General features: G+C 50.2%; 1 protein-coding gene across 1 annotated transcript in view; it reads right to left on the bottom strand.

Annotated features, from left to right (window-relative positions):
• Positions 1-265: 265 nt before the first annotated feature.
• Positions 266-26,434, bottom strand: part of pcnx1 (pecanex 1) — a 129,260-nt gene continuing 103,091 nt past the window's right edge. Inside the window, 9 exon segments of the mRNA XM_065004398.1 lie at positions 266-1,094; positions 2,421-2,561; positions 3,031-3,440; positions 4,449-4,666; positions 6,570-6,844; positions 8,166-8,376; positions 8,626-8,644; positions 9,158-9,351; positions 19,464-19,564. Of these exon segments, the coding sequence (XP_064860470.1) occupies positions 954-1,094; positions 2,421-2,561; positions 3,031-3,440; positions 4,449-4,666; positions 6,570-6,844; positions 8,166-8,376; positions 8,626-8,644; positions 9,158-9,351; positions 19,464-19,564 (1,710 nt within the window). The 3' untranslated portion in view covers positions 266-953.

The following is a 26,434-nucleotide window of genomic DNA, read 5'->3' as shown; positions in this document are numbered from 1 at the left end:
CAGAGGATGGAAGAGAGACGACAGAGAGGACAGAGGAGAGTGGATGGAAGAGAGAGGACAGAGAGGACAGAGGATGGAAGAGAGACGACAGAGAGGACAGAGGATGGAAGAGAGACGACAGAGAGGACAGAGGATGGAAGAGAGACGACAGAGGAGAGTGGATGGAAGAGACACGACAGAGAGGACAGAGGATGGAAGAGAGACGACAGAGAGGACAGAGGATGGAAGAGAGACGACAGAGAGGACAGAGGATGGAAGAGACAGAGAGGACAGAGGATGGAAGAGAGGACAGAGAGGACAGAGGATGGAAGAGAGACGACAGAGAGGACAGAGGATGGAAGAGAGACGACAGAGACGACAGAGGAGAGTGGATGGAAGAGACACGACAGAGAGGACAGAGGATGGAAGAGAGACGACAGAGAGGACAGAGGATGGAAGAGAGACGACAGAGACGACAGAGGAGAGTGGATGGAAGAGAGAGGAGAGACGACAGAGAGGAGAGTGGACGGAACAGAAAGGACAGAGAGAGTCAGCAGGCTGGTCTGCTCTTTGGCCTGCAGTAAGGTGAACCCTGACCTCTAACTCGTGACTGGGTTACTCCCAGGAGGACTAGGGTGTAGTCATTAGGGCAGACCGTATTCATCCCAGGTTTCAAAACAAGCATTTCTCTTTCGACCAAGTCCAAGACTATGACAGTTTTATAATCCATCTGAACCAGTGGCTCAGACCTCGGCCCCCAGCTCTATGACCCCAGTCTTGGCTACGATGGGACCCAGTTTATAATCCACCTGAACCAGTGGCTCAGACCTCGGCCCCCAGCTCTATGACCCCAGTCTCTACGATGGGACCCAGTTTATAATCCACCTGAACCAGTGGCTCAGACCTCGGCCCCCAGCTCTATGACCCCAGTCTCTACGATGGGACCCAGTTTATAATCCACCTGAACCAGTGGCTCAGACCTCGGCCCCCAGCTCTATGACCCCAGTCTCTACGATGGGGACCAGTTTATCATCCACCTGAACCAGCAGGATGGTCTTGTCTATATGGGAGCGGCTGGTGAGGTCACGGCTACAAGGCACCCACCGGTGAATCACCTGGAGAGAAGGGACAGAGGGGGGAGAGAGAGAGAGAGAGGTGAGTAAGGACAGAGAGAGAGAGGTGAGTAAGGACAGAGAGAGAGAGGTGAGTAAGGACAGAGAGAGAGAGGTGAGTAAGGACAGAGAGAGAGAGAGAGAGAGAAGGACAGAGAGAGAGAGAGAGGTGAGTAAGGACAGAGAGAGAGAGAGAGGTGAGTAAGGACAGAGAGAGAGGTGAGTAAGGACAGAGAGAGAGAGGTGAGTAAGGACAGAGAGAGAGAGGTGAGTAAGGACAGAGAGAGAGACAGAGAGAGAGGTGAGTAAGGACAGAGAGAGAGACAGAGAGAGAGGTGAGTAAGGACAGAGAGAGAGGTGAGTAAGAACAGAAAGACAGAGACAGAGAGAGAAAGAGAGGTGAGTAAGAACAGAAAGACAGAGAGAGAGAGAGGTGAGTAAGAACAGAAAGACAGAGACAGAGAGAGGTGAGTAAGAACAGAGAGACAGAGACAGAGAGAGAGGTGAGTAAGAACAGAAAGACAGAGACAGAGAGAGGTGAGTAAGAACAGAGAGACAGAGACAGAGAGAGAGGTGAGTAAGAACAGAAAGACAGAGACAGAGAGAGGTGAGTAAGAACAGAGAGACAGAGACAGAGAGAGAGGTGAGTAAGAACAGAAAGACAGAGACAGAGAGAGGTGAGTAAGAACAGAAAGACAGAGAGAGAGAGAGGTGAGTAAGAACAGAAAGACAGAGAGAGAGAGGTGAGTAAGAACAGAAAGACAGAAAGAGAGAGAGAGAGAGGTGAGTAAGAACAGAAAGACAGAGACAGAGAGAGAGAGAGAGGTGAGTAAGAACAGAAAGACAGAGACAGAGAGAGACAGAAAGACAGAGCGAGAGAGGTGAGTAAGAACAGAAAGACAGAGACAGAGAACAGAAAGACAGAGACAGAGACAGAGAGAGAGAGGTGAGTAAGAACAGAAAGACAGAGACAGAGAGAGAGAGAGAGTGAGTAAGAACAGAAAGACAGAGACAGAGAGAGAGAGAGAGGTGAGTAAGAACAGAAAGACAGAGACAGAGAGAGAGGTGAGTAAGAACAGAAAGACAGAGACAGAGAGAGAGGTGAGTAAGAACAGAAAGACAGAGACAGAGAGAGGTGAGTAAGAACAGAAAGTCATTCCTTGATATGCATGAATACATTTAATATAATATTGAAAACATGAATATAATTGAAGTTAAAAATAAATAAAAAATTCTAGAAGTGATAAATGTAAAACTGAGATGTGTACTACTTGTAGTAATATGAAGAGATGGTAAAACGTGACCTCGCGGAGGAAGTAGAGAACCTACATGTCCCTCCATGCCCTCCAGGGGGCTCCAGTCCCTCCAGCAGCTGCGTCCTGCCCTCAGCCTCACCGCCTCGTCAGGCCACTGCAGCTCCTTCCGCTTCGACAGGTTAATGATCTCCAGCACCTGGCTCACATCCACGATCTGGTGGGAGAAATATGTGCAGTCAAGATCAGCAACATCAAATAACTTTAAAAATGTTTTTTTTGGGGGGGAGATTATCAACTCCAGTCCTCGAGACCCCCCTCCCCCCAACATAGGTACCCATGTTAACTGTGGCCCTGGACAAGCACACCTCATTCAACTTATCAAGGGCTTGAGGATTAGTTTGACAAGTTGCATCTGGTGTGCTTGTCCCGGGGGGCCACGGTTAAAATGTGTACCGTTTAGGGGTCCTGCAGGAATGGATCTGAGAAACGCCATCTGAAGTAAAGTATCCGTTTCCAAATGACGTAGAAATGTTTCTTTACCCTGAAAGCAGTCAATGGAAAAGAAACCATAACTCATTTTGTAATTTAGGTGAACTGTCCCTTTTAACGCCTCTGAGAAACAGCCGCTGTTGATTCATATGTTTCTAATCAAAAGGTTTTACGTTTTTTTTCTCCTGACCGACCTGCACTCTGTAGGAGATGTCGTCTCGTCGCACGGCGGTCAGAGCCGGGACGTGTTGGTCCAGTGGGTCCACCATGGCGCCACTACCCAGCCCGTCGTTACCCAGCAGGCCTACCAGGGTGTGTCTCTTACAGGGCGGGATACTGTGGGAGGAGAGCGAGGCAGAGGGGCCGGCGGGGTCCGAGGACGACCCGGAGCCCAGGCGGAGCTGTAGGGAGGTGGGGAGGGTACGGTGGGACAGTTGGCTGGCAGAGTAGCGCCGGCAGGGCTCCAGGCCAGTGGCTGAGGTACGGAGAGACGAGTGGCGACTGCTGTTATAGCGGTACGATGAAGACTGGCTGGTTACGGAGGCTCGGGCTGGAGAGTGGTGCACAAGGCCAGACTGGACCGACTGGGAGCTCTGACTGGTCCCTGAATGGAGAGGAGAGATACAGGTTAGTTGGTGCCTGTGTGGAGAGGAGAGATACAGGTTAGTTGGTGTCTGTGTAGAGAGATACAGGTTAGTTGGTGTCTGTTTGGAGAGATTAGTTGGTGTCTGTGTGGAGAGGAGAGATACAGGTTAGTTGGTGTCTGTGTGGAGGAGAGATACAGGTTAGTTGGTGCCTTAGTTGGTGTCTGTGTGGAGAGATACAGGTTAGTTGGTGCCTGTGTGGAGAGATACAGGTTAGTTGGTGCCTGTGTGGAGAGATACAGGTTAGTTGGTGCCTGTGTGGAGAGATACAGGTTAGTTGGTGCCTGTTTGGAGAGGAGAGATACAGGTTAGTTGGTGTCTGTGTGGAGAGGAGAGATACAGGTTAGTTGGTGTCTGTGTAGAGAGGAGAGATACAGGTTAGTTGGTGTCTGTATGGAGGACAGATACAGGTTAGTTGGTGTCTGTTTGGAGGGGAGAGATACAGGTTAGTTGGTGCCTGTATGGAGAGGAGAGATACAGGTTAGTTGGTGCCTGTGTGGAGAGGAGAGATACAGGTTAGTTGGTGTCTGTGTAGAGAGGAGAGATACAGGTTAGTTGGTGCCTGTATGGAGAGGAGAGATACAGGTTAGTTGGTGTCTGTGTTGGAGAGATACAGGTTAGTTGGTGCCTGTATGGAGAGGAGAGATACAGGTTAGTTGGTGCCTGTTTGGAGAGATACAGGTTGGTTGGTGTCTGTATGGAGAGGAGAGATACAGGTTAGTTGGTGCCTGTGTGGAAAGATACAGGTTAGTTGGTGCCTGTGTGGAGAGGAGAGATACAGGTTGGTTGGTGCCTGTGTGGAAAGATACAGGTTAGTTGGTGCCTGTGTGGAGAGGAGAGATACAGGTTAGTTGGTGCCTGTGTGGAAAGATACAGGTTAGTTGGTGCCTGTGTGGAGAGATTTAGTTTGGTTGGTGCCTGTGTGGAGAGGAGAGAAGGTAACCAGGTCAGAATTGAGAAGGACTCACCCCAGCCCTGGTGTACGTGGTGGTGGTGCTCACTCATATTGTGTGGCTGGTAGGCCAGGGGAGCGGCCGGTCTTGACAGCCCCCCCTGGGACACCGAGCTCTGCTGGGAGTCACCGCTCAGCCCTGTCCCATTACCACTGGTGCAGGACAACCCCCCTGCATCAGAATCCTCAATGTTCCCACCACTGTTACAGCCAGCTCCACAGCCCTTACGCAATCTACAGAGAGAGAGGGAAGAGAGAAGATGGGAAGAGAGAGGGAAGAGAGAGACGAGAGAGGAGGGACGAGAGAGCGAGAGGGGAGGGACGAGAGAGCGAGAGGGGAGGGACGTGAGAGCGAGAGGGGAGGGACGAGAGAGCGAGAGGGGAGGGACGAGAGAGCGAGAGGGGAGGGACAGAGCGAGAGGGGAGTGACAGAGCGAGAGGTGAGGGACAGTGTTTTACAGTAACCAGGCCAAGACCCCCAAAAAGCAAGCAGTATTTTACAGTAACCAGGCCAAGACCCCAAAAAGCAAGCAGTATTTTACAGTAACCAGGCCAAGACCCCAAAAAGCAAGCAGTATTTTACAGTAACCAGGCCAAGACCCCAAAAAGCAAGCAGTATTTTACAGTAACCAGGCCAAGACCCCAAAAAGCAAGCAGTATTTTACAGTAACCAGGCCAAGACCCCAAAAAGCAAGCAGTATTTTACAGTAACCAGGCCAAGACCCCAAAAAGCAAGCAGTATTTTACAGTAACCAGGCCAAGACCCCAAAAAGCAAGCAGTATTTTACAGTAACCAGGCCAAGACCCCAAAAAGCAAGCAGTATTTTACAGTAACCAGGCCAAGACCCTAAAAAGCAAGCAGTGTTTTACAGTAACCAGGCCAAGACCCCAAAAAGCAAGCAGTATTTTACAGTAACCAGGCCAAGACCCCAAAAAGCAAGCAGTATTTTACAGTAACCAGGCCAAGACCCCAAAAAGCAAGCAGTATTTTATAGTAACCAGGCCAAGACCCCAAAAAGCAAGCAGTATTTTACAGTAACCAGGCCAAGACCCCAAAAAGCAAGCAGTATTTTACAGTAACCAGGCCAAGACCCTAAAAAGCAAGCAGTGTTTTACAGTAACCAGGCCAAGACCCCAAAAAGCAAGCAGTATTTTACAGTAACCAGGCCAAGACCCCAAAAAGCAAGCAGTATTTTACAGTAACCAGGCCAAGACCCCAAAAAAGCAAGCAGTATTTTACAGTAACCAGGCCAAGACCCCAAAAAGCAAGCAGTATTTTACAGTAACCAGGCCAAGACCCCAAAAAGCAAGCAGTATTTTACAGTAACCAGGCCAAGACCCCAAAAGCAAGCAGTGTTTTACAGTAACCAGGCCAAGACCCCAAAAAGCAAGCAGTATTTTACAGTAACCAGGCCAAGACCCCAAAAAAGCAAGCAGTATTTTACAGTAACCAGGCCAAGACCCTAAAAAGCAAGCAGTATTTTTACAGTAACCAGGCCAAGACCCCAAAAAGCAAGCAGTATTTTACAGTAACCAGGCCAAGACCCTAAAAAGCAAGCAGTGTTTTACAGTAACCAGGCCAAGACCCCAAAAAGCAAGCAGTATTTTACAGTAACCAGGCCAAGACCCCAAAAAGCAAGCAGTATTTTACAGTAACCAGGCCAAGACCCCAAAAAGCAAGCAGTGTTTTACAGTAACCAGGCCAAGACCCCAAAAAAGCAAGCAGTATTTTACAGTAACCAGGCCAAGACCCCAAAAAAGCAAGCAGTATTTTACAGTAACCAGGCCAAGACCCCAAAAAAGCAAGCAGTATTTTACAGTAACCAGGCCAAGACCCCAAAAAGCAAGCAGTATTTTACAGTAACCAGGCCAAGACCCTAAAAAGCAAGCAGTGTTTTACAGTAACCAGGCCAAGACCCCAAAAAAGCAAGCAGAACCACAGTGGAACGTTGTCTCCCTAGAATACATTTTAAAGAGAGAGTCCCAATACTATCTACATTCTCCTGAAGTATACACTCGTTCGCTACTTCCCATCAAAATCAGTGAAGAGAAGTGAACAAGTGCACACTTTAGGAGGGAAGAAAGATAATTGGGACATACGCAGAATGCTGATTGGTCCTCCCAGGATGTGACCTACCTGTGCCAGGTACTGACGATTAAGTTCCTTATATTGCCAATGCTGATTGGTCCTCCCAGGATGTGACCTAGCTGTGTGTGTGAGTTGCAATAGGACGTAGTCAGGGGCGACACGTAGATGGGGTATCCAATGGGCTGGTCACACGAGGAGTTGATCATGTTGCGTAACGCCTGTTTGGCGTTCTGGATGCTTCCGCGTTCTGGGTTCCTGTTCCGTAAGAACACCAGCTCCTGCTGTTGTCCCGCCCACAACCCACGGACACATTCCTTGTTCACCTGCAAGACGACGATCACACACAATCAATTTAGATACTTCACACGGTTTAAAAAACCGTTCATTCAAAAGTTCATTCTTTAGTCCCCCTGCATGTTTCTTTTAGGCACTTCCTCTGGTTCAGGCTTCTGATGATGTTGTCCAAGATCTGTCCTGGTCTCCCTTCTCTCTCACGGTCTCCTCTCCTCCCTAAAATCTGTCCTGGTCTCCCTTTTCTCTCCCGGTCCCCCTCTCCAAGATCTGTCCTGGTCTCCCTTCTCTCTCACGGTCTCCTCTCCTCCCTAAAATCTGTCCTGGTCTCCCTTTTCTCTCCCGGTCCCCCTCTCCAAGATCTGTCCTGGTCTCCCTTCTCTCTCACGGTCTCCTCTCCTCCCTAAAATCTGTCCTGGTCTCCCTTCTCTCTCACGGTCTCCTCTCCTCCCTAAAATCTGTCCTGGTCTCCCTTCTCTCTCACGGTCTCCTCTCCTCCCTAAAATCTGTCCTGGTCTCCCTTCTCTCTCACGGTCTCCTCTCCTCCCTAAAATCTGTCCTGGTCTCCCTTCTCTCTCACGGTCTCCTCTCCTCCCTAAAATCTGTCCTGGTCTGCCTTCTCTCTCACAGTCTCCTCTCCTCCTTAAAATCTGTCCTGGTCTCCCTGTCCCCCTCTCCAAGATCTGTCCTGGTCTCCCTGTTCCTCTCTCCAAGATCTGTCCTGGTCTCCCTGTCCTCCTCTCCAAGATCTGTCCTGGTCTCCCTGTCCCCCTCTCCAAGATCTGTCCTGGTCTCCCTTTTCTCTCCCGGTCCCCCTCTCCAAGATCTGTCCTGGTCTCCCTTCTCTCTCACGGTCTCCTCTCCTCCCTAACCTCGGTCCTTGCCTCCTTTCTCCTCTGTCACCAGGTCTGTCGCACCTTGATGACCCTAAAGCTGAGGTATCGTCTGTTGAGCACGATGAGCTACTTACCTTGATGACCCTAAAGCTGAGGTAACGTCTCGAGCACGATCAGCTACTAACCTTGATGACCCTAAAGCTGAGGTATCGTCTGTTGAGCACGATGAGCTACTAACCTTGACCCTAAAGCTGAGGTAACGATCAGCTACTAACCTTGAGACCCTAAAGCTGATTATCGCTACACGATAACCCTTGATGACCCTAAAGCTGAGGTATCGTCTGTTGAGCACGATGAGCTACTAACCTTGACCCTAAAGCTGAGGTAACGTCTCGAGCACGATTAGCTACTAACCTTGATGACCCTAAAGCTGAGGTATCGTCTGTTGAGCACGATGAGCTACTAACCTTGACCCTAAAGCTGAGGTATCGTCTGTTGAGCACGATCAGCTACTAACCTTGATGACCCTAAAGCTGAGGTATCGTCTGTTGAGCACGATAAGCTACTAACCTTGACCCTAAAGCTGAGGTAACGTCTCAGCGATGGCTACTAGGGCTAAAGCAGTGAGGGCTGTTGGAGCACGGCGCTACGACCAGGCCGGGTCACTAACCTTGACCGAAAGGTTCTGCTGGTGAGACGAGATGGCCTGGAAAAGAACCACCGATCAGCTACTGGAACCTTGGTGACCCTAAAGCTGAGGTATCGTCTGGTTTCTCAGCACGATGGAGTCTTGTCACCTGTGTAGTGACATTCCCAGGCAACTCTCACCTGGTGTAGTTTGAGTGACATGCGCCCAGGCAACTCAGTGAGGGTGTAGTTTGAGTGACATGCGCTATCGCCAGGCAACTCTCACCTGGTGTAGTGACATGCGATCCCAGGTTCTGCTGGTGAGACGAGATGGCCTGGAAAAGAACCACCTGGTGTCGTCATACTCATCTCACCTGGTGTAGTTTGAGTGACATGCGTATCCCAGGCAATCACCTGGTGAGAGAAAATCCCAGGCAACTCTCACTTGGTGTAGTTTGAGTGACATGCGTATCCCAGGCAACTCTCACCTGGTGTAGTGACATGCGTATCCCAGGCAACTCTCACCTGGTGTAGTGACATGCGTATCCCAGGCAACTCTCACCTGGTGTAGTGACATGCGTATCCCAGGCAACTCTCACCTGGTGTAGTTTGAGTGACATGCGTATCCCAGGCAACTCTCACCTGGTGTAGTTTGAGTGACATGCGTATCCCAGGCAACTCTCACCTGGTGTAGTGACATGCGTATCCCAGGCAACTCTCACCTGGTGTAGTGACATGCGTATCCCAGGCAACTCTCACCTGGTGTAGTTTGAGTGACATGCGTATCCCAGGCAACTCTCACCTGGTGTAGTGACATGCGTATCCCAGGCAACTCTCACCTGGTGTAGTTTGAGTGACATGCGTATCCCAGGCAACTCTCACCTGGTGTAGTTTGAGTGACATGCGTATCCCAGGCAACTCTCACCTGGTGTAGTTTGAGTGACATGCGTATCCCAGGCACCACCACCTTCCTCAGGAGCTCCATGTCGGCAAAGATCCACTCATCTCTCACCGAGGAGATCCGGAAGTCTCCCTTGAACAGCGCGTGGAGACCATACAGAAAGGACTCCAGGTTACTGGAGAGAGAGAGAGAGAGAGGAGAGACGCGGGAGAGAGAGAGAGAGAGGAGAGACGCGGGAGAGAGAGAGAGAGAGAGGAGAGACGCGAGAGAGAGAGAGAGAGAGAGGAGAGACGCGGGAGAGAGAGAGAGAGAGTTGAGACACGGGAGAGAGAGAGAGAGAGAGGGAGAGACGCGGAGAGAGAGAGAGAGAGAGGAGAGACGGGGAGAGAGAGAGAGAGAGGAGAGACGCGGGAGAGAGAGAGAGAGAGGAGAGACGCGGGAGAGAGAGAGAGAGAGAGAGTTGAGACGCGGGAGAGAGAGAGAGAGAGAGAGAGACGCGGGAGAGAGAGAGAGAGAGGAGAGACGCGGGAGAGAGAGAGAGAGAGGAGAGACGCGGAAGAGAGAGAGAGAGAGGAGAGACGCGGGAGAGAGAGAGAGAGAGGAGAGACGCGGGAGAGAGAGAGAGAGAGGAGAGACGCGGGAGAGAGAGAGAGAGACACGGGAGAGAGAGAGAGACACGGGAGAGAGAGAGACACGAGAGAGAGAGAGAGAGAGAGAGAGGAGAGAGGGAGAGACACGGGAGACACGGGAGAGAGAGCGAGAGACACGGGAGAGAGAGAGAGGAGAGACACGGGAGAGAGAGAGGAGAGACACGGGAGAGAGAGAGGAGAGACACGGGAGAGAGAGAGGAGAGACACGGGAGAGAGAGAGAGGAGAGACACGGGAGAGAGAGAGAGGAGAGACACGGGAGAGAGAGAGGAGAGACACGGGAGAGAGAGAGAGGAGAGAGAGAGGAGAGACGCGGGAGAGAGAGAGACGCGGGAGAGAGAGAGGAGAGACACGGGAGAGAGAGAGAGAGGCGGGAGAGAGAGAGACACGGGAGAGAGAGAGACACGGGAGAGAGAGAGAGAGAGAGAGAGAGAGAGGAGAGACACGGGAGAGAGAGAGGAGCGACACGGGAGAGAGAGAGAGGAGAGACACGGGAGAGAGAGAGAGGAGAGACACGGGAGAGAGAGAGAGGAGAGACGCGGGAGAGAGAGAGAGGAGAGGAGAGAGGGAGGGAGAGAGAGAGAGAGAGAGAGACACGAGAGAGAGAGAGGAGAGACACGGGAGAGAGAGAGGAGCGACACGGGAGAGAGAGAGGAGAGACACGGGAGAGAGAGAGAGGAGAGACACGGGAGAGAGAGAGGAGAGACACGGGAGAGAGAGAGAGAGAGAGAGAGAGGAGAGAGACACGGGAGAGAGAGAGGAGAGACACGGGAGAGAGAGAGGAGAGACACGGGAGGGAGAGACACGGGAGAGAGAGAGGAGAGACGCGGGAGAGAGAGAGGAGAGACGCGGGAGAGAGAGAGGAGAGACGCGGGAGAGAGAGAGGAGAGACGCGGGAGAGAGAGAGGAGAGACACGGGAGAGAGAGAGGAGAGACACGGGAGAGAGAGAGGAGAGACACGGGAGAGAGAGAGGAGAGAGACACGGGAGTTTGTTTTCATGGAAAACAAGGACATTTCTAAGTGACACCAAACTTTTGAACGGTAGTGTATATTGGGAGGAGTGCCTTTCCTCAGCCACACAGTACTACAGTACTATCTCACAACTCGATGAAACCTTCACTCTTGGCACAGACATTTAGAAACTAAACATGCCAATTTGGAAAATAAGTCACGGGAGGTTTCTGAGAGAGAATATAGACAACTTTTGAGTAGTAAGACATGTATAAAAGCAACAGATACCATTAATAAGAAGAGGCTAGAAGCGTCTTATATGGTGAGCTACCGAGTGGCTAGGACAGGGAAGGCCCCATACTATTGTAGAGGAGTGGCTAGGACAGGGAAGGCCCCATACTATTGTAGAGGAGTGGCTGGGACAGGGAAGGCCCCATACTATTGTAGAGGAGTGGCTAGGACAGGGAAGGCCCCATACTATTGTAGAGGAGTGGCTAGGACAGGGAAGGCCCCATACTATTGTAGAGGAGTGGCTGGGACAGGGAAGGCCCCATACTATTGTAGAGGAGTGGCTGGGACAGGGAAGGCCCCATACTATTGTAGAGGAGTGGCTGGGACAGGGAAGCCCCATACTATTGTAGAGGAGTGGCTGGGACAGGGAAGGCCCCATACTATTGTGGAGGAGTGGCTGGGACAGGGAAGGCCCCATACTATTGTAGAGGAGTGGCTGGGACAGGGAAGGCCCCATACTATTGTAGAGGAGTGGCTGGGACAGGGAAGCCCCATACTATTGTAGAGGAGTGGCTGGGACAGGGAAGGCCCCATACTATTGTAGAGGAGTGGTGAGGACAGGGAAGGCCCCATACTATTGTAGAGGAGTGGCTGGGACAGGGAAGGCCCCATACTATTGTAGAGGAGTGGCTGGGACAGGGAAGGCCCCATACTATTGTAGAGGAGTGGCTAGGACAGGGAAGGCCCCATACTATTGTAGAGGAGTGGCTTGGACAGGGAAGGCCCCATACTATTGTAGAGGAGTGGCTGGGACAGGGAAGGCCCCATACTATTGTAGAGGAGTGGCTGGGACAGGGAAGCCCCATACTATTGTAGAGGAGTGGCTGGGACAGGGAAGGCCCCATACTATTGTAGAGGAGTGGCTGGGAAAGGGAAGCCCCATACTATTGTAGAGGAGTGGCTAGGACAGGGAAGGCCCCATACTATTGTGGAGGAGTGGTGAGGACAGGGAAGGCCCCATACTATTGTGGAGGAGTGGTGGGACAGGGAAGGCCCCATACTATTGTAGAGGAGTGGCTGGGACAGGGAAGGCCCCATACTATTGTAGAGGAGTGGCTGGGACAGGGAAGGCCCCATACTATTGTAGAGGAGTGGTGAGGACAGGGAAGGCCCCATACTATTGTAGAGGAGTGGCTGGGACAGGGAAGGCCCCATACTATTGTAGAGGAGTGGCTGGGACAGGGAAGGCCCCATACTATTGTAGAGGAGTGGCTGGGACAGGGAAGGCCCCATACTATTGTGGAGGAGTGGTGAGGACAGGGAAGGCCCCATACTATTGTAGAGGAGTGGCTGGGACAGGGAAGGCCCCATACTATTGTGGAGGAGTGGGACAGGGGCCCCACAGGGAAGGCCCCATACTATTGTAGAGGAGTGGCTGAGGACAGGGAAGGCCCCATACTATTGTAGAGGAGTGGTGAGGACAGGGAAGGCCCCATACTATTGTAGAGGAGTGGTGAGGACAGGGAAGGCCCCATACTATTGTAGAGGAGTGGTGAGGACAGGGAAGGCCCATACTATTGTAGAGGAGTGGCTGGGACAGGGAAGGCCCCATACTATTGTAGAGGAGTGGCTGGGACAGGGAAGGCCCCATACTATTGTAGAGGAGTGGCTGGGACAGGGAAGGCCCCATACTATTGTGGAGGAGTGGTGAGGACAGGGAAGCCCCATACTATTGTAGAGGAGTGGCTGGGACAGGGAAGCCCCATACTATTGTAGAGTATTGGTGAGGACAGGGAAGGCCCCATACTATTGTGGAGGAGTGGCTGGGACAGGGAAGGCCCCATACTATTGTAGAGGAGTGGCTGGGACAGGGAAGGCCCCATACTATTGTAGAGGAGTGGCTGGGACAGGGAAGGCCCCATACTATTGTAGAGGAGTGGTGAGGACAGGGAAGGCCCCATACTATTGTAGAGGAGTGGTGAGGACAGGGAAGGCCCCATACTATTGTAGAGGAGTGGCTGGGACAGGGAAGGCCCCATACTATTGTAGAGGAGTGGCTGGGACAGGGAAGGCCCCATACTATTGTAGAGGAGTGGCTGGGACAGGGAAGGCCCCATACTATTGTAGAGGAGTGGCTGGGACAGGGAAGGCCCCATACTATTGTAGAGGAGTGGCTGGGACAGGAAGGCCCCATACTATTGTAGAGGAGTGGCTGGGACAGGGAAGCCCCATACTATTGTAGAGGAGTGGCTGGGACAGGGAAGCCCCATACTATTGTAGAGGAGTGGTGAGGACAGGGAAGGCCCCATACTATTGTGGAGGAGTGGCTGGGACAGGGAAGGCCCCATACTATTGTGGAGGAGTGGCTGGGACAGGGAAGGCCCCATACTATTGTGGAGGAGTGGCTGGGACAGGGAAGGCCCCATACTATTGTAGAGAGGAGTGGCTGGGACAGGGGGAAGGCCCCATACTATTGTAGAGGAGTGGCTGGGACAGGGAAGGCCCCATACTATTGTAGAGGAGTGGCTGGGACAGGGAAGGCCCCATACTATTGTAGAGGAGTGGCTGGGACAGGGAAGGTCCCCATACTATTGTAGAGGAGTGGCTGGGACAGGGAAGGCCCCATACTATTGTAGAGGAGTGGCTGGGACAGGGAAGGCCCCATACTATTGTAGAGGAGTGGCTGGGACAGGGAAGGCCCCATACTATTGTAGACGAGTGGCTGGGACAGGGAAGGCCCCATACTATTGTGGAGGAGTGGCTGGGACAGGGAAGGCCCATACTATTGTAGAGGAGTGGCTAGGACAGGGAAGGCCCATACTATTGTAGAGGAGTGGCTAGGACAGGGAAGGCCCCATACTATTGTAGAGGAGTAGAGGCCCCAGTGGCTGGGACAGGGAAGGCCCCATACTATTGTAGAGGAGTGGCTGGGACAGGGAAGGCCCCATACTATTGTAGAGGAGTGGCTGGGACAGGGAAGGCCCCATACTATTGTAGAGGAGTGGCTGGGACAGGGAAGGCCCCATACTATTGTAGAGGAGTGGCTGGGACAGGGAAGGCCCCATACTATTGTGGAGGAGTGGCTAGGACAGGGAAGGCCCCATACTATTGTAGAGGAGTGGCTGGGACAGGGAAGGCCCCATACTATTGTAGACGAGTGGCTGGGACAGGGAAGGCCCCATACTATTGTGGAGGAGTGGCTGGGACAGGGAAGGCCCATACTATTGTAGAGGAGTGGCTAGGACAGGGAAGGCCCCATACTATTATAGAGGAGTGGCTGGGACAGGGAAGGCCCCATACTATTGTAGAGGAGTGGCTAGGACAGGGAAGGCCCCATACTATTGTAGAGGAGTGGCTGGGACAGGGAAGGCCCCATACTATTGTAGAGGAGTGGCTGGGACAGGGAAGGCCCCATACTATTGTAGAGGAGTGGCTGGGAAGGCCCCATACTATTGTAGGAAGGGACAGGGAAGGCCCCATACTATTGTGGAGGAGTGGCTAGGACAGGGAAGGCCCCATACTATTGTAGAGGAGTGGCTGGGACAGGGAAGGCCCCTGGGATACTATTGTGGAGGAGTGGTGAGGACAGGGAAGGCCCCATACTATTGTAGAGGAGTGGCTGGGACAGGAAGGCCCCATACTATTGTAGAGGAGTGGCTGGGACAGGGAAGGCCCCATACTATTGTAGAGGAGTGGCTGGGACAGGAAGGCCCCATACTATTGTAGAGGAGTGGCTGGGACAGGGAAGTCCCCATACTATTGTAGAGGAGTGGCTGGGACAGGGAAGGCCCCATACTATTGTAGAGGAGTGGGACAGGGAAGGCAGGGAGGAGTGGCCAGGAAGGCCCCATACTATTGTAGAGGAGTGGCTGGGACAGGGAAGGCCCCATACTATTGTAGAGGAGTGGCTGGGACAGGGAAGGCCCCATACTATTGTAGAGGAGTGGCTGGGACAGGGAAGGCCCCATACTATTGTAGAGGCAGGGAAGGCCCCATACTATTGTAGAGGAGTGGCTGGGACAGGGAAGGCCCCATACTATTGTAGAGGAGTGGCTGAGGACAGGGAAGGCCCCATACTATTGTAGAGGAGTGGTGAGGACAGGGAAGGCCCCATACTATTGTAGAGGAGTGGTGGGACAGGGAAGGCCCCATACTATTGTAGAGGAGTGGCTGGGACAGGGAAGGCCCCATACTATTGTAGAGGAGTGGCTGGGACAGGGACAGGAGGAGTGGCTGGCCCCATACTATTGTAGAGGAGTGGCTGGGACAGGAAGGCCCCATACTATTGTAGAGGAGTGGCTGGGACAGGGAAGGCCCCATACTATTGTAGAGGAGTGGCTGGGACAGGGAAGGCCCCATACTATTGTGGAGGAGTGGCTGGAGGACAGGGAAGGCCCCATACTATTGTAGAGGAGTGGCTGGGACATTGGGAAGGCCCCATACTATTGTAGGAGGAGTGGTGAGGACAGGGAAGGCCCCATACTATTGTAGAGGAGTGGCTGAGGACAGGGAAGGCCCCATACTATTGTAGAGGAGTGGTAGAGGAGTGGGACAGGGAAGGCCCCATACTATTGTAGAGGAGTGGCTGGGACAGGGAAGGCCCCATACTATTGTGGAGGAGTGGCTGGGACAGGGAAGGCCCCATACTATTGTAGAGGAGTGGCTGGGACAGGGAAGGCCCCATACTATTGTAGAGGAGTGGCTGGGACAGGGAAGGCCCCATACTATTGTAGAGGAGTGGCTGGGACAGGGAAGGCCCCATACTATTGTAGAGGAGTGGCTGGGACAGGGAAGGCCCCATACTATTGTAGAGGAGTGGCTGGGACAGGGAAGGCCCCATACTATTGTAGAGGAGTGGCTGGGACAGGGAAGGCCCCATACTATTGTAGAGGAGTGGCTGGGACAGGGAAGGCCCCATACTATTGTAGAGGAGTGGGCTAGAGGAGTGGGAGTGGGGGACAGGGAAGGCCCCATACTATTGTAGAGGAGTGGCTGGGACAGGGAAGGCCCCATACTATTGTAGAGGAGTGGCTGGGACAGGGAAGGCCAGGGAAGGCCCATACTATTGTAGAGGAGTGGCTGGGACAGGGAAGGGAAGGCCCATACTATTGTAGAGGAGTGGCTGGGACAGGGAAGGCCCCATACTATTGTAGAGGAGTGGCTGGGACAGGGAAGGCCCCATACTATTGTAGAGGAGTGGCTAGGACAGGGAAGGCCCCATACTATTGTAGAGGAGTGGCTGGGACAGGGAAGGCCCCATACTATTGTAGAGGAGTGGCTGGGACAGGGAAGGCCCCATACTATTGTGGAGGAGTGGCTGGGACAGGGAAGGCCCCATACTATTGTAGAGGAGTGGCTAGGACAGGGAAGGCCCCATACTATTGTAGAGGAGTGGCTGGGACAGGGAAGGCCCCATACTATTGTAGAGGAGTGGCTGGGACAGGGAAGGCCCCATACTATTGTAGAGGAGTGGCTGGGACAGGGAAGGCCCCATACTATATAGAGGAGTGGCTGGACAGGAAGGCCCCATACTATTGTAGAGGAGTGGCTGGGACAGGGAAGGCCCCATACTATTGTAGAGGAGTGGCTGGGACAGGGAAGGCCCCATACTATTGTAGAGGAGTACTATTGTGGAGGAGTGGGACAGGGAAGGCCCCATACTATTGTAGAGGAGTGGCTGGGACAGGGAAGCCCCATACTATTGTAGAGGAGTGGCTGGGACAGGGAAGGCCCCATACTATTGTAGAGGAGTGGCTGGGACAGGGAAGTCCCCATACTATTGTAGAGGAGTGGCTAGGACAGGGAAGGCCCCATACTATTGTAGAGGAGTGGCTGGGACAGGGAAGGCCCCATACTATTGTAGAGGAGTGGCTAGGACAGGGAAGGCCCCATACTATTGTAGAGGAGTGGCTGGGACAGGGAAGGCCCCATACTATTGTAGAGGAGTGGCTGGGACAGGGAAGGCCCCATACTATTGTAGAGGAGTGGCTGGGAGGGAAGGCCCCATACTATTGTGAGGAGTGGTGAGGGAAGGCCCCATACTATTGTGGAGGAGTGGCTGGGACAGGGAAGGCCCCATACTATTGTAGAGGAGTGGTGAGGACAGGGAAGGCCCCATACTATTGTAGAGGAGTGGCTGGGACAGGGAAGCCCCATACTATTGTGGAGGAGTGGCTGGGACAGGGAAGGCCCCATACTATTGTAGAGGAGTGGCTGGGACAGGGAAGGCCCCATACTATTGTAGAGGAGTGGCTGGGACAGGGAAGGCCCCATACTATTGTAGAGGAGTGGTGAGGACAGGGAAGCCCCATACTATTGTAGTGGAGTGGCTGGGACAGGGAAGGCCCCATACTATTGTGGAGGAGTGGCTGGGACAGGGAAGGCCCCATACTATTGTAGAGGAGTGGCTGGGACAGGGAAGGCCCCATACTATTGTAGAGGAGTGGCTGGGACAGGGAAGGCCCCATACTATTGTAGAGGAGTGGCTGGGACAGGGAAGGCCCCATACTATTGGAGTAGAGGAGTGGCTGGGACAGGGAAGGCCCCATACTATTGTAGAGGAGTGGCTGGGACAGGGAAGGCCCCATACTATTGTAGAGGAGTGGCTGGGACAGGGAAGGCCCCATACTATTGTAGAGGAGTGGCTGGGACAGGGAAGGCCCCATACTATTGTAGAGGAGTGGCTGGGACAGGGAAGGCCCCATACTATTGTAGAGGAGTGGTGAGGACAGGGGACAGGGAAGGCCCCATACTATTGTAGAGGAGTGGCTGGGACAGGGAAGGCCCCATACTATTGTATTGTAGAGGAAGTGGCTGGGACAGGGAAGGCCCATACTATTGTAGAGGAGTGGCTGGGACAGGGAAGTAGAGGAGTGGCCCCATACTATTGTAGAGGAGTGGCTGGGACAGGGAAGGCCCCATACTATTGTGGAGGAGTGGCTGGGACAGGGAAGGCCCCATACTATTGTAGAGGAGTGGCTTGGACAGGGAAGGCCCCATACTATTGTAGAGGAGTGGCTAGGACAGGGAAGGCCCCATACTATTATAGAGGAGTGGCTGGGACAGGGAAGGCCCCATACTATTGTAGAGGAGTGGCTGGGACAGGGAAGGCCCCATACTATTGTAGAGGAGTGGCTAGGACAGGGAAGGCCCCATACTATTGTAGAGGAGTGGCTGGGACAGGGAAGGCCCCATACTATTGTAGAGGAGTGGTGAGGACAGGGAAGGCCCCATTGTAGAGGAGTGGCTGGGACAGGGAAGGCCCCATACTATTGTAGAGGAGTGGCTGGGACAGGGAAGGCCCCATACTATTGTGGAGGAGTGGCTAGGACAGGGAAGGCCCCATACTATTGTAGAGGAGTGGCTGGGACAGGGAAGGCCCCATACTATTGTGGAGGAGTGGTGAGGACAGGGAAGGCCCCATACTATTGTAGAGGAGTGGTGAGGACAGGGAAGCCCCATACTATTGTAGAGGAGTGGCTGGGACAGGGAAGGCCCCATACTATTGTAGAGGAGTGGTGAGGACAGGGAAGGCCCCATACTATTGTAGAGGAGTGGCTAGGACAGGGAAGGCCCCATACTATTGTAGAGGAGTGGTGAGGGTATTTGAAAAGTCATTACATTGCTCAACATTTAACGTTTGTCATAATTATTTAAAGCAATTAAGTTGTTTACACTTTCGTCTGACTTTGGCTGCATATTTTACGCCATTTTCTTCAAATGTGAAATTGTTCTGAAGCCACGCCCATTTTTGGAAGAATTGCATTATGGGCCCTAAAAGCAAGGAAGTAGTGTCCACTGCTTGTATTTCGTATTTTGGTGAATGTAGTACGACATCTGGGAACTTTTAACATACTAATTATATCCATACTATGACCAATAAGCATACTATATACTTCATTTACATCACAAATAGTAGGGTAAGTATGAATATTGGAACACAGCTAATGTCTCAGGAAATCACCAAATGTTTTAGAAAGGTGGTAAGCTGAGATACTGATGTATCCCCCTTTGTCTGTTACACACACTGCAGAATGGTTGCGAAATTACTGACTTCTTTGAATCAGGAGGGATTTCTGAAGAAGCTGAATTTTGCAACCCTACTCTGCAGACACAGAGAGAGGCAGACAGACACAGAGAGAGGCAGACAGACACAGAGAGAGGCAGACAGACAGACACAGAGAGAGGCAGACAGACAGACACAGAGAGAGGCAGACAGACAGACACAGAGAGGCAGACAGACAGACACAGAGAGAGGCAGACAGACAGACACAGAGAGGCAGACAGACAGACAGACAGACACAGAGAGGCAGACAGACAGACACAGAGAGGCAGACAGACAGACAGAGAGGCAGACAGACAGACAGAGAGGCAGACAGACACAGAGAGGCAGACAGACACAGAGAGGCAGACAGACACAGAGAGGCAGACAGACACAGAGAGGCAGACAGACTCACCTAGACATATGGTGTGCAGCAGTCCCCAGTGCTCTCCTGCCCAGCACACACAGGCCGAAACACAGCAACACCAGGGAAGAGTCCTTCTCACTGTCCAGAGGCTGCCAAGGAGATGAGAATAGAAGGACAGATGGTTAGATTAGAGAGGGATGGTTAGATTAGAGAGGAGGGATGGTAAAATTAGGGAGGGATGGTTAGATTAGAGAGGGATGGTTAGATTAGAGAGGGATGGTTAGATTAGAGAGGGATGGTTAGAGGTTAGATTAGGGAGGGATGGTTAGATTAGAGAGGGATGGTTAGATTAGAGAGGGATGGTTAGATTAGAGAGGGATGGTTAGATTAGAGAGGGATGGTTAGATTAGAGAGGGATGGTTAGATTAGAGAGAGGGGATGGTTAGAGAGGGTAGAGAGGGATGGTTAGATTAGAGAGGGGATGGTTAGATTAGAGAGGGATGATGGTTAGATTAGAGAGGGATGGGTGGATTAATTTAGAGGAGGGATGGATGGATTAATTTAGAGAGGAGGGGATGGATTAATTTAGAGAGGGAGGGATGGATTAATTTAGAGAGGGGGATTTAGATGGAGAGAGGAGGGAATTTAGAGAGGGGATGGATTAATTTAGAGAGGAGGGGTGGTTAGATTAGAGAGGAGGATGGATTAATTTAGAGAAGAGGGATGGTTAGATTAGAGAGGAGGGATGGATTAATTTAGAGAAGAGGGATGGATTAATTTAGAGAGGGAGGGATGGATTAATTTAGAGAGGAGGGATGGATTAATTTAGAGAGGGATGGATGGATTAGATGGATTAGATTTAGAGAGGGATGGTTAGATTAATTTAGAGAGAGGGATGGATTAATTTAGAGAGGAGGGATGGTTAGATTTAGAGAGGAGGGATGGATTAATTTAGAGAGAGGGATGGTTAGATTAGAGAGGAGGGATTTAGATTAGAGAGGAGGGATGGATTAATTTAGAGAGGGAGGGATGGATTAATTTAGAGAGAGGGATGGATTAATTAGAGAGGAGAGGGATGGATTAGATTTAGAGAGAGGGATGGATTAATTTAGAGAGGGATGAGGGATGGATTAGAGATTTAGAGAGGAGGGGATGGATTAATTTAGAGAGGAGGGATTAGATTAATTTAGAGAAGAGGGATGGTTAGATTTAGAGAAGAGGGATGGATTAATTTAGAGAGAGAGGGATGGATTAATTTAGAGAGAGGGATGGATTAATTTAGAGAAGAGGATGGTTAATTTAGAGAGGGATGGATTAGATTAGAGAAGGGATTTAAGAGGGATAGAGAAGAGGGATGGTTAGATTAGAGAAGAGGGATGGTTAGAGGAGGGATGGTTAGATTAGAGGGATGGTTAGATTAGAGAGGAGGGATGGTTAGATTAGAGAAGAGGGATGGTTAGATTAGAGAAGAGAGGATGGATTAATTTAGAGAGGAGGGATGGATTAATTTAGAGAAGAGGGATGGTTAGATTAGAGAGGAGGGATGGATTAGAGAGGAGGGATTTAGAGAGAGGGATGGTTAGATTAGAGAGGGGATGGGATGGTTAGATTAGAGAGGGAGGGAGATGGGATTAGATTAGAGAGGAGGGATGGATTAATTTAGAGAAGAGGGATGGATTAATTTAGAGAGGAGGGATGGATTAATTTAGAGAGGAGGGATGGATTAATTTAGAGAGAGGGGATGGATTAGATTTAGGAAGAGGGATGGTTAATTTAGAGAGGAGGGATGGTTAATTTAGAGAGGAGGGATGGATTAATTTAGAGAGGAGGGATGGTTAGATTAGAGAGGAGGGATGGATTAATTTAGAGAAGAGGGATGGATTAATTTAGAGAAGAGGGATGGTTAGATTAGAGAGGAGGGATGGATTAATTTAGAGAAGAGGGATGGATTAATTTAGAGAAGAGGGATGGTTAGATTAGAGAGGAGGGATGGTTAGATTAGAGAGGAGGGATGGTTAGATTAGAGAGAAGAGGGAGGGATGGATTAATTAGAGAGGAGGGATGGATTAGATTTAGAAGAGGGATGGTTATTAATTTAGAGAAGAGGGATGGTTAGATTAGAGAATGGTTAGGATGGTTAGATTAGAGAGGAGGGATGGTTAGATTAGAGAGGAGGGATTAGGTTTAGATTAGAGAGGGGAGGGATTAGAGAGGAGGGATTTAGATTAGAGAGGAGGGATGGTTAGATTAGAGAGGAGGGATGGTTAGATTAGAGAGGGATGGTTAGATTAGAGAGGAGGGATGGTTAGATTAGAGAGGAGGGATGGTTAGATTAGAGAGGAGGGATGGTTAGATTAGAGAGGAGGGATGGTTAGATTAGAGAGGAGGGATGAGAAGAGGATTTAGATTAGAGAAGAGGGATGGAGGAGGGATTAGATTAGAGAGGAGGGATGGATTAGATTTAGATTAGAGAGGGATGGTTAGATTAGAGAGAGAGGATGGTTTAGATTAGAGAGAGGGATGGTTAGATTAGAGAGGGAGGGATGGTTAGATTAGAGAGGAGATTAGAGAGGAGGGATGGATTAGATTAGAGAGGAGGGATTTAGATTAGAGAGAGAAGATTAGAGGATGGTTAGATTAGAGAGGAGGGATGGTTAGATTAGAGAGAGAGGGATGGTTAGATTAGAGAGGAGGGATGGTTAGATTAGAGAGAGGGGATGGTTAGATTAGAGAGGAGGGATGGTTAGATTAGAGAGAAGAGAGGATGGTTAGATTAGAGAGGAGGGATGGTTAGATTAGAGAGGGAGGGATGGAGATTAGATTTAGAGAGGAGGGATGGTTAGATTAGAGAGGGGATGGTTAGATTTAGAGATGGTTAGATTTAGAGAGAGGGATGGGATGGTTAGATTAGAGAGGAGGGATGGTTAGATTAGAGAAGAGGGGTTAGATTAGGTGGTAGATTAGAGAGGAGGGATGGTTAGATTAGAGAGGAGGGATGGTTAGATTAGAGAGAGGGATGGTTAGATTAGAGAGAGGGATGGTTAGATTAGAGAGGGGGGATAGATTAGAGAGGAGGGATGGTTAGATTAGAGAGGAGGGATGGTTAGATTAGAGAGGAGGGATGGTTAGATTAGAGAGGAGGGATGGTTAGATTAGAGAGGAGGGATGGTTAGATTAGAGAGAGAGGGATGGTTAGATTTAGAGAGGAGGGATGGTTAGATTAGAGAGGAGGGATGGTTAGATTAGAGAGGAGGGATGGTTAGATTAGAGAGGAGGGATGGTTAGATTAGAGAGGAGGGATGGTTAGATTAGAGAGGATGGATTAGATTAGAGAAGAGGGATGGTTAGATTAGAGAGGAGGGATGGTTAGATTAGAGAGGAGGGATGGTTAGATTAGAGAGGAGGGATGGAGAGAGGGATGGTTAGATTAGAGAGGAGGGATGGTTAGATTAGAGAGGAGGGATGGTTAGATTAGAGAGGAGGGATGGTTAGATTAGAGAGGAGGGATGGTTAGATTAGAGAGGGGATTAATTTAGGAGGAGGGATGGTTAGATTAGAGAGGAGGGATGGTTAGATTAGAGAGGAGGGATGGATTAGATTAGAGAAGGGGATGGTTAGATTAGAGAGGAGGGATGGTTAGATTAGAGAGGAGGGATGGTTAGATTAGAGAGGAGGGATGGTTAGATTAGAGAGGATGGGAGAAGAGGGATGGTTAGATTAGAGAGGGGATGGATGGATTAGATTAGAGAGGAGGGATGGTTAGATTAGAGAGGGATGGTTAGATTTAGGAGGAGGGATGGTTAGATTAGAGAAGAGGATGGTTAGAGAGGTTAGATTAGAGAGGAGGGATTAGATTGTAGATTAATTTAGGGATGGAGGGATGGTTAGATTAGAGAGGAGGGATGGTTAGATTAGAGAGGAGGAGGAGAGGAGGGATGGTTAGATTAGAGAGGAGGGATGGAGAGGTGGGGTTAATTTAGAGAGGAGAGGGATGGAGAGGAGGGATAGATTAGAGAGGAGGGATGGTTAGATTTAGAGAAGAGGGATGGTTAGATTAGAGAGGAGGGATGGTTAGATTAGAGAGGAGGTTAGATTTAGAGAGGAGGGATGGTTAGATTAGAGAGAGGGATGGTTAGATTAGAGAAGAGGGATGGTTAGATTAGAGAGGAGGATGGTTAGATTAGAGAGGAGGGATGGTTAGATTAGAGAGGAGGGATGGTTAGATTAGAGAGGAGGGATGGTTAGATTAGAGAGGAGGGATGGTTAGATTAGAGAGGAGGGATGGATGGAGGGATTAGATTAGAGAGGAGGGATGGTTAGATTAGAGAGGAGGGATGGTTAGATTAGAGAGGAGGGATGGTTAGATTAGAGAGGAGGGATGGTTAGATTAGAGAAGAGGGATGGAGGGATGGTTAGATTAGAGAGGAGGATGGTTAGATTAGAGAGGAGGGATGGTTAGATTAGAGAGGAGGGATGGTTAGATTAGAGAGAGGAGGATGGTTAGATTAGAGAGGAGGGATGGTTAGATTAGAGAAGAGGGATGGTTAGATTAGAGAGGGGGGATGGTTAGATTAGAGAGGGATGGTTAGATTAGAGAAGAGGGATGGTTAGATTAGAGAGGAGGGATGGTTAGATTAGAGAGGAGGGATGGTTAGATTAGAGAAGAGGGATGGTTAGATTAGAGAGGAGGGATGGTTAGATTAGAGAGGAGGGATGGTTAGATTAGAGAGGAGGGATGGTTAGATTAGAGAGGGATGGTTAGAGAGGGGAGGGATGGTTAGATTAGAGAGAGGGATGGTTTAGATTAGAGAGAGAGGGATGGTTAGATTAGAGAGGAGGGATGGTTAGATTAGAGAGGAGGGATGGTTAGATTAGAGAGAGGGATGGTTAGATTAGAGAGGAGGGATGGTTAGATTAGAGAAGAGGGATGGTTAGATTAGATTTAGAGAGGAGAGGATGGTTAGATTAGAGAGGAGGGATGGTTAGATTAGAGAGAGAGGGATGGAGAAGAGGGATTAGATTAGAGAGGAGGGATGGTTAGATTAGAGAGAGGGTTAGAGGATGGTTAGATTTAGAGAGGAGGGATGGTTAGATTAGATTAAGAGGATTTAGAGGAGGGATGGATTAGATTAGGAAGAGGATGGTTAGATTAGAGAGGAGGGATGGTTAGATTAGAGAAGAGGGATGGTTAGATTAGAGAGGAGGGATGGTTAGATTAGAGAGGAGGGATGGAGGAGAGGAGGGATGGTTAGATTAGAGAGGAGGGATGGTTAGATTAGAGAGGAGGGATGGTTAGATTAGAGAGAGAGGAGAAGAGGGATGGTTAGATTAGAGAGGAGGGATGGTTAGATTAGAGAGGAGGGATGGTTAGATTAGAGAGGAGGGATGGTTAGATTAGAGAAGAGGGATGGTTAGATTAGAGAGGAGGGATGGTTAGATTAGAGAGGAGGGATGGTTAGATTAGAGAGGAGGGATGGTTAGATTAGAGAGGAGGGATGGTTAGATTAGAGAGGAGGGATGGTTAGATTAGAGAGGGATGGTTAGATTAGAGAGAGGATGGTTAGATTAGAGAGGAGGGATGGATTAGAGAAGGGGATTAGATTAGAGAGGAGGGATGGTTAGATTAGAGAGGATGGGATTTAGAGAGGGATGGTTAGATTAGAGAGGGATGGTTAGATTAGAGAGGGGATGGTTAGATTAGAGAGGAGGGATGGTTAGATTTAGAGAGGAGGGATGGTTAGAGAGGAGGGATGGTTAGATTGAGAGGAGGGATGGTTAGATTAGAGAGGAGGGATGGTTAGATTAGAGAGGAGGGATGGTTAGATTAGAGAGGAGGGATGGTTAGATTAGAGAGAGGAGGGATGGTTAGATTAGAGAGAGGGGGATGGTTAGATTAGAGAGGAGGGATGGTTAGATTAGAGAGAAGAGGGATGGTTAGATTAGAGAGGAGGGATGGTTAGATTAGAGAGGAGGGATGGTTAGATTAGAGAGGAGGGATGGTTAGATTAGAGAGGAGGGATGGTTAGATTAGAGAGGAGGGATGGTTAGATTAGAGAAGAGGGATGGTTAGATTAGAGAGGAGGGATGGTTAGATTAGAGAGGAGGGATGGTTAGATTAGAGGGATGGTTAGATTAGAGAGGGATTAGAGAGGAGGGATGGTTAGATTAGAGAGAGGATGGTTAGATTAGAGAGAGAGGATGGTTAGAGAGAGGATGGTTAGATTAGAGAGGAGGGATGGTTAGATTAGAGAGGAGGGATGGTTAGATTAGAGAGGAGGGATGGTTAGATTAGAGAAGAGGGATGGTTAGATTAGAGAGGAGGGATGGTTAGATTAGAGAGGAGGGATAGAGAGGAGGAGATTAGAGAGGAGGGATGGTTAGATTAGAGAGGAGGGATGGTTAGATTAGAGAGGAGGGATGATTAGAGATGGTTAGAGAGAGGAGGGATGGTTAGATTAGAGAGGAGAGGAGGGATGGTTAGATTAGAGAGGAGGGATGGTTAGATTAGAGAGGAGGGATGGTTAGAGAGGAGGGATTAGAGAGAAGAGGGATGGTTAGATTAGAGAGGAGGGATGGTTAGATTAGAGAGAAGAGGGATGGTTAGATTAGAGAGGAGGGATGGTTAGATTAGAGAGAGGGATGGTTAGTTAGAGAGGAGGGATGGTTAGATTTAGAGAGAGGGATGGTTAGATTAGAGAGGAGGGATGGTTAGATTAGAGAGGAGGGATGGTTAGATTAGAGAGGATTAGGGGGATGGTTAGATTAGAGAGGAGGGATGGTTAGATTAGAGAGGAGGGATGGTTAGATTAGAGAGGAGGGATGGTTAGATTAGAGAGGAGGGATGGTTAGATTAGAGAGGAGGGATGATGTTAGAGAGGAGGGATGTTAGATTAGAGAGGAGGGATGGTTAGATTAGAGAGGAGGATGGTTAGATTAGAGAGGGATGGTTAGATGGTTAGAGGGATTAGATTAGAGGAGGGATGGTTAGATTAGAGAAGAGGGATGGTTAGATTAGAGAG

Source organism: Oncorhynchus nerka, linkage group LG18 (genome assembly GCF_034236695.1).
Source record: "Oncorhynchus nerka isolate Pitt River linkage group LG18, Oner_Uvic_2.0, whole genome shotgun sequence".
NCBI lineage: Eukaryota > Metazoa > Chordata > Actinopteri > Salmoniformes > Salmonidae > Oncorhynchus > Oncorhynchus nerka.
Note: the sequence above shows the minus strand (reverse complement) of the source record. Positions and strands in the feature narration are given on the sequence as shown.